At 37.8% G+C, this 6,886-nt stretch overlaps 1 protein-coding gene across 1 annotated transcript; it reads right to left on the bottom strand.

The window, feature by feature from the left end:
- Positions 1 to 1,434: 1,434 nt before the first annotated feature.
- LOC148736347 (trace amine-associated receptor 9-like) lies at positions 1,435 to 2,442 on the bottom strand. The gene has a single exon (XM_088753061.1). It carries the CDS (start codon positions 2,350 to 2,352, stop codon positions 1,435 to 1,437), a length of 918 nt encoding a protein of 305 aa, XP_088609187.1. The 5' UTR covers positions 2,353 to 2,442.
- Between the last annotated feature and the right edge of the window lie 4,444 nt (positions 2,443 to 6,886).

Below are 6,886 nucleotides of genomic sequence, written 5' to 3'. Positions count from 1 at the left end.
GAACTCGCGATAATTTGTAGAAAGAACATTTTATTGCTATGGAAGCTACCAGGTAGTCTTATGAGTGTCTTGTGATCATTGCTCAAATAATTTTGGAAGCAAATGACCAGGTCATCGTTTAGGTTGACCCTTCTGGGCTCACTGCCTTTTCTCATTAACTGAGGATCTGAGTTGATAACTGAATATATTTTTCATAAATATAACGCGCCCTCCGATCTGTTCAAAGACCGGGTTTTATCAATCAGAGTACAAAACACTTGTTTGAAAATAGTAGTAGGTTCGTGATGTATGAATCGTTGACTACTTGAAATTTAGAAGATTTTGAAATTGTACCATTTTAAGGTTAAAATATTCTATTGAAGAATGCTGTTAGGACATATCAACACTCATAAATAATATCTCTTCGCAATGATTGTATAGGTAGCCAGTACATGGTAGAAACGTAAACGGGAAGTACTTTATTTTTTGAGAGAAATAAGTGTTGGTTTTATACATACGAACGATCTGAAAACACCTGCTAGATTGCAAATTTACCTTCTATCTCCATTGAGGGGTTTATTGTAAAGTGACGATCTGCTCCCCCTTTACGTTGTCAAATGTCAATATGTAAGTCATAGAAGTAAAAATAAACTTTCACCAATTACTCGCGGGAGGGGATGTGAGTTTGCGTGTTACAGTTTGATTAATGTGCACGTTTCTGGCAAAGGCTGCATAGCTCCACACTCACAGAGTCCGTTTTGTTGTTGTTGTTGCTTTTTATGCTTTCCTTTTCCTAAAGCCAATAAGAACACGAAACATGTCACGGGGATGTATCCGATTAACATAACACCAAAGTGATTGCACCATGCAGCATTTCGGTTTCAGTTGTGTTACAACGGTTCAGCCATATGGGTGCAGGGTTACACAGGAAAGAGTGCATTTTTTATGATAAGTAGCTAGCTAATTAAAGTAAATTTCAGAGGCAAAGTTTAGATTCAGATTCCGATTCCAAATTCTGGTTTAGATTCTGAGGCCAGAATTTATGACATCTGATTTCGTGTCCTAACCAAAGACAATCGACTAAATCGCCAATGTATCGCTCCAAATGACATATCGTTCGAATATCGTCTATAAATCGCCCATTAATTTTTGTATTACTTTTGCACGGTAATATGCTCTCATAGAGGTAAATTGATGGTCTCGCCAAAGAAAGAAACAGGCAAGTAAGCGCATATTCAGCGGTACTAAGAATTTGAAAATATGAACAGGGTTTGGTTAGGTTATAATTTGGTGTTTATCATTATAAGCCAAAGTCTACACAGAAGAAACGCAATGACAAAGAACATTTTAATATCAATAATTACAATAGAAACAGCTGTTCAGAATCTTTCAAGCACTTAGCCATTTTGAATCTTTTATAAAAATTTCAGATAATACTTATTAATAGTAACTGAACTAAAAAATGCGGTGGATATTCGCTCGGATTTTAATGGTTTTCAAGCGCTCGCAGAGCACCGCTTTTGATAAACCTGCCCTAAATTCTGGCATCCGCACTGCATAAAGTAAAGGATTTATTAGCGAGTTGGCCAAGAATAATGTTAATATAGTGCTGGAAATTTGAAAATCGGAGGAAAACTTTGGAAAGGCCATGATATGAAGGTAGATGATACCTTCGTAAATAGAACCTGGTAGAAAAGCTAAAACCGATGCACAGGTAACCAGAAACAAAGTTATCGTCAGTTTTCTCTCTCTACGACTGGCCTCACCATGCTGTTTAGGACGACGACCACAATGCACTTTGATAAAAATGGAGATATAACATAAGCAAATAACTAAGATAAGAATGGGATAAAAGGAATAAACCCAGATATGATTCAAAGGCCAATCGGTTAATTCCTCTATTGCACCCTTGCATACTGTTAAAAAATAAATTAAAGCTATAACTACTCCATAAACCCATTTCTTGATAAAACGATGCTTGAAAGGGCGATATGTTGCGTGTGCTCTTTCCAACGAAATGAAAGTGAGATCAAAAAGAGATGCAAAGGGGAAAAAAGGACGTATGGCTAAGTTTATTCTAAAATAAGTTATATCATAACCCTCTAGCTCTCCATAGCACCAAATCAATTTTAAATGAATCTGCATCGGCCCTGATACTGCCCCGACTAACAAATCAACTATGGCCAGATGGATGATCAAGTATCTACTCCGGCGTTGTAACTGCCGCTGCTTTACAAATACAATAATGGTGATGAGGTTAAGGATGACTATGACCAGACATTCAGTGCTGAGCACAACAAGCCATGGAATACAGGGAGAAGATGGAAGCGGCCACTGGCGCACCTGAGAAGTGTTGCTGGAATTGGTAGCCATTGAGGTCCACAGAAGTTCGTTTACCGTGAGCCAAATAATCTAAACACGAATGACAGAATACAGTTCACATAAAGTAACAACATTAATTCGGAAAAGGACTATGACTACCGTTCATGATCTTTCAATTTGTCGGACTGTTGAGTTATGCCAGACTAGGAATCGACGAAATTTGTTCGCCGATTGTCACGAGGAATACTAAACAATTGCCACAGACCGTAGGTGACTTATCTTTGCCTATTACTGGATTTGTTTGTTCCGTTTGCGAACTTGTAAGGAAGTTCAGTTTTTGTTCAAAAGAAAACATAAAACAGAAAGCAGAAATAAAAAAATATATTAAGTACAAAATTGGAGGATATCGCGTTATGACTAGTCGTAGAACAGACTTACCATTAGGAATTCTCCATTGGGTAATTTTCGGAAGATATAAGATCTTCAGTATCCGAAACAGAAAAATTAATTTCTTAATAAAATACACTTTATGAATAATCACATTTTGTACGAATTATCAAATGGTGAAAAATAAATATGCTTTGAGTTATAGAGTGTAAGTCGTTGTCAAGACATGTGAGCGTCCTCTTGTTAACTACTCGAAAACGTTGGGCAAGGTTCAATAAATGAAGCTTGACAAATTTCCTCGAAACACATAACCTCTGAATTTTAGTAGAAAGCTGCAAGCGACGACATGAAAAAAATTAAGATTCGCATCAGACTAAATGGTGCTAACATGACTAAATAATACGCGACTTTGCTAATTCTGCGTCCAAAGGAATGGGATTGGCCAACCCCAGCACCCTGTCTCTCAGGGAGGAAGTAGTTCGTGCGGCCTCGATCTTTGTTGTTGTTGGGTGAGATGCAGCATACATTTCCAATACCTCGACTGTATTCATGAGTCGTACCGCCTGTTTAAGGTCTCTAATATATTCACGAGTCGATTGGTGAGTCTCATTAAAACTTTTGTCGTGACGGTTTAACAATTCTTACATTCAGCAGTCCGTTATAAAATGTTTCCTTACATCTTCCATTCCATCCCCGTGGAGGTAGACCCTCTGGAGCTCAAATGAAAAGGGTCCTAAAGTAATTAAGCCGAAGAATAATCGATTCTGAAAACAGTGGGAATTTAAGACCCTAAAGCGACGGAATCAGCCTCAGAGTAACGTAAAATGCAATTTTCAAATAATTGAGAAGAATATGCTACCTTTCTATAACATCAAGTAATGGTTAGATATTCTAGTCTTTTCGGATGGGGACGAATGGAGGTCCGTTCTCCTACAGGGTTAGGGGTAGGAGACGTTAATTTTCCACGTACGAGATTACTGTGTGATGGATGTCCTCCCCTGGGGTGGGTTGGGTGGGATTTATTGGGTGGACTACTCGCATGGTTTGCATATGTTACGTTCTAGTCCTACCCTACTGCGGTAATGCATTGAAAATGATTAGAAAATGGTTAGGTTGTGCGCGCAATGCATGATTTCTGGTGGAACAATGTCAAGTTCACGGAGAGCGAAGTAAGAATGGCTTCTCGATTCGCTTTATCGACCCAGCGGGAAATTGAGAAATTACTTGAAGATAAAGATTCGGAAAATTCTGAAAAGATCGACAAAAGTGGCGAAGGAACTGTTCTACGAATACCTTAAAGAGAAAAATATCCAGGAGCCACATGACAAAAAGGATCAGCCCCAGTGAAAATTTGTTCACTGACATCGTTGTACATTTTTCAGTGTTCGAAAATAAACTGTTTTCGCTGCGATAATGCATTTGGCGTTATTCTCTTTAAAACAATGTATAATAAAACAATTATTGGATTCGGTTTTTGTGATTTCCGGAATAATCAAAGTCTCGGTTAGTGTTATCAGCCTCAGCCTTTGGCTTCGGTTGATAACGCTTACCTCGACCTTCAGTTGATTATTCCGGATATCACAAAAACCTCATCCAATAATTTTTTATTATTCACTGCGTGAAAAATAATCAATTCGGAAAATTAAGGAAATTATAAACTAAGCTTCTGTAAGAATCAAACATCTTGGGAAATGAAAATTTGTAATCTCCCTTGATCCGCTTCAAATTTTGCATGCAGCAATTTTGCATGCAGCAATTTTGCATGCAGGGCGAATGCACAAAAATGCCTTATTAAGGTTGCAGTACTCCTGTTGTCATGGTAACAAAGGCTATTTGTTTGCGACCTGGGGTCTCATTTTCTTTCAAAAACATCGCCAAAAAGGTTAGATGTTGTGTGTTTACGAGCGTTCAATTGTGGTTTTTCTGTTCTTTTTTGTTTGTTTGTTTTTACTGCAGAATGTCCAAAAATAGGCTGAAATTGTGAAAATATCTGATTCTCCGTCTTCTCTGGAGCGACCAATGGAAAGTTTATGTTGAAAGACAGCGTTAAGCTATCGATCGTAATAATGTACATGTTTACTGACAAATGATCGGTGTTAAGATAGTTTCCTTTGTATCAGCCAAATTGAACATGGTGTTGCAAATGACCTGACATTATAGCAGTGTATCGTAAGGGGATTTCGCTTTGCTCGAATTTCCATGATGCTAGCGCGAGGTCTTTATAAGTTTCTGGAAGTACGATGTGATCGTTCCCCGCACTCGGATCCAAAGTAGAGTGCCGGGCTTCAAGGAAAAGTCTCTCGTGGTAATTAGTTTCGAAACCAACGACCCTGATGTTTGTGAAATCCATGTTATGGTCTAAAAGGCGGACATGGCTTGCGATTTTGGAGTTTAAGTCAAAACCTGCAACTGCCTTTTTGTGTTAGCTGTGTTTGATTTTTATCATCGTAAGCTTAGAATCAAACTGCTGGTAAAAACCTTCATAAACTTGGACTGTCCAATCCGTTTTCTCTTTGAGGATTTTTGTCTCTGCTGACGTTATTTTAATGCAAATTACGGCACTTGGGATTTTTTCAAACCTTTATTTGGTTTTTCTGTGGCTACTTGCCGGCTCGCTTTAGCTTAGCTTCGTGTTTTGTAATCTGATAGAGCACCCCCTTTCAACCACTGACGGTCATGCTAAATTCAGCATCTTTATCAGCATCATTGGACCCAATGTCGCCGCTTTTGATATGTGCGTTACGTTAGGAGTTTACCCGGCGTTTCCCCTAATGGATCTGACGGAGACCAAAGAACATTAACATGGAGACGGGAACCGAGAAGTTATTACAACTGTGGCATCACAGATATCCTAGATTTAATTAAAAGACTGATAGGAAAAACAATTGTTTGTTAAGGAAACGAACTTCTCACTTTAGCATTAAGGATCGGTATACACACACCTGTGATACAAACTATAGCAACTATAAGGGCGAGGAATAATCCTCCTTCCAAACGAGAAAAATTCACACCAAGCTGCTTCATTTTCTTAAAAGAAGGTAGAATGCTTGTGCTATACTTACGTTCAAACAATAAGGTAAAGCAAGATAGCCACGAGGTTGTGTGGTTAAATAGAAATTTTAAAATTGAGACATTTACTACTCTTCCGATAGATTTGACATCAATTTCAAGGTAACCGAAATGAACATTTTTGTTTATCTTTCAAAACTTTATCAACAGAGTAAATTATAAATCTCTTTGACCAATAATAATCTTCAGACCGATGACATTTTTCGTTATTACTTAGCTGATTTGTCATCCTGATGATGAATTTTCAGTCCAAAGTAAGGTACACACTAACAGTAGAATACTCTGGCAGCAAAATATAGGACAAAAAAGACGAACGACCGCTGTTGCCATGCGTTACTTTACTATTAATCAATGTCCGCTAAAATAATTATGAAATATAACGAGTGACATCAAAGTTTTCCTAGTCAGCACATTATCTGTTCAAACAAAACTGGAATAAAGTGATACTTTTGGGTTTAAACTGTTTTCTCTAACTAAGCATCATTACTGAGCGTCCCCACCTTTTCTCCACAACACAAGCGCAAGAATAAAATACTGGAACTTATTAGAGAATTACTACTATTTAGCGGTAGTAAAAGCTGGTAAAGTACCCTTTTTAATGCGAATCCTAGGCTAATAAACGAAATTAGTTTCTTTGACGTTTTTTTTCTTTTAAATTGGTACAAAAATTTCAAGAGGTGAAGGACACAAAGACAACATCTAAAAAATTGAATCAGTCTGTTGGTTAGCACTTAAAGAACGCAAATTTTCTTCCAGCATATTTCAAGCTAAATTTACTCAAACGCTGTTGATTTAAAAACGCAGTTCTTATCATACGACATTGGAGGAAAGTTGGGATGTTTTAAATCATGTACCAGGTCCTGACATGGTGTAAAACCTTTTGCCGCTGAAGAGTATTTGTTCAAAAGACAAAGCTCTGTTCCTTTTAGTTTGCAGCTGGCGGAGCAATGTGGGTGGGAAGATCTAGGAGATGAAGAGCCTTGTCCCTTTTAGGATTAATTTACTTCCAAAAGTGCAGGCCTAAGTGTGCACATTCACAGTCATTTTATTCCCAGCTCATTTTGAACCTGGTTAAAGGTGGCCAATATGAACCGAAAATTATGAAGGAAAAGAAAAGAAAGACAATCGA

The sequence above is a fragment of the Stylophora pistillata genome, chromosome 3 (genome assembly GCF_964205215.1).
Source record: "Stylophora pistillata chromosome 3, jaStyPist1.2, whole genome shotgun sequence".
Classification (NCBI taxonomy): domain Eukaryota; kingdom Metazoa; phylum Cnidaria; class Anthozoa; order Scleractinia; family Pocilloporidae; genus Stylophora; species Stylophora pistillata.
This window is presented reverse-complemented; position numbering and strand designations above follow the sequence as displayed.

What these genes read in the sequence shown, in the direction of transcription:
- LOC148736347 (XM_088753061.1), bottom strand. Translation starts at nt 2,352, where the DNA reads ATGGCTACCAATTCCAGCAACACTTCTCAGGTGCGCCAGTGGCCGCTT.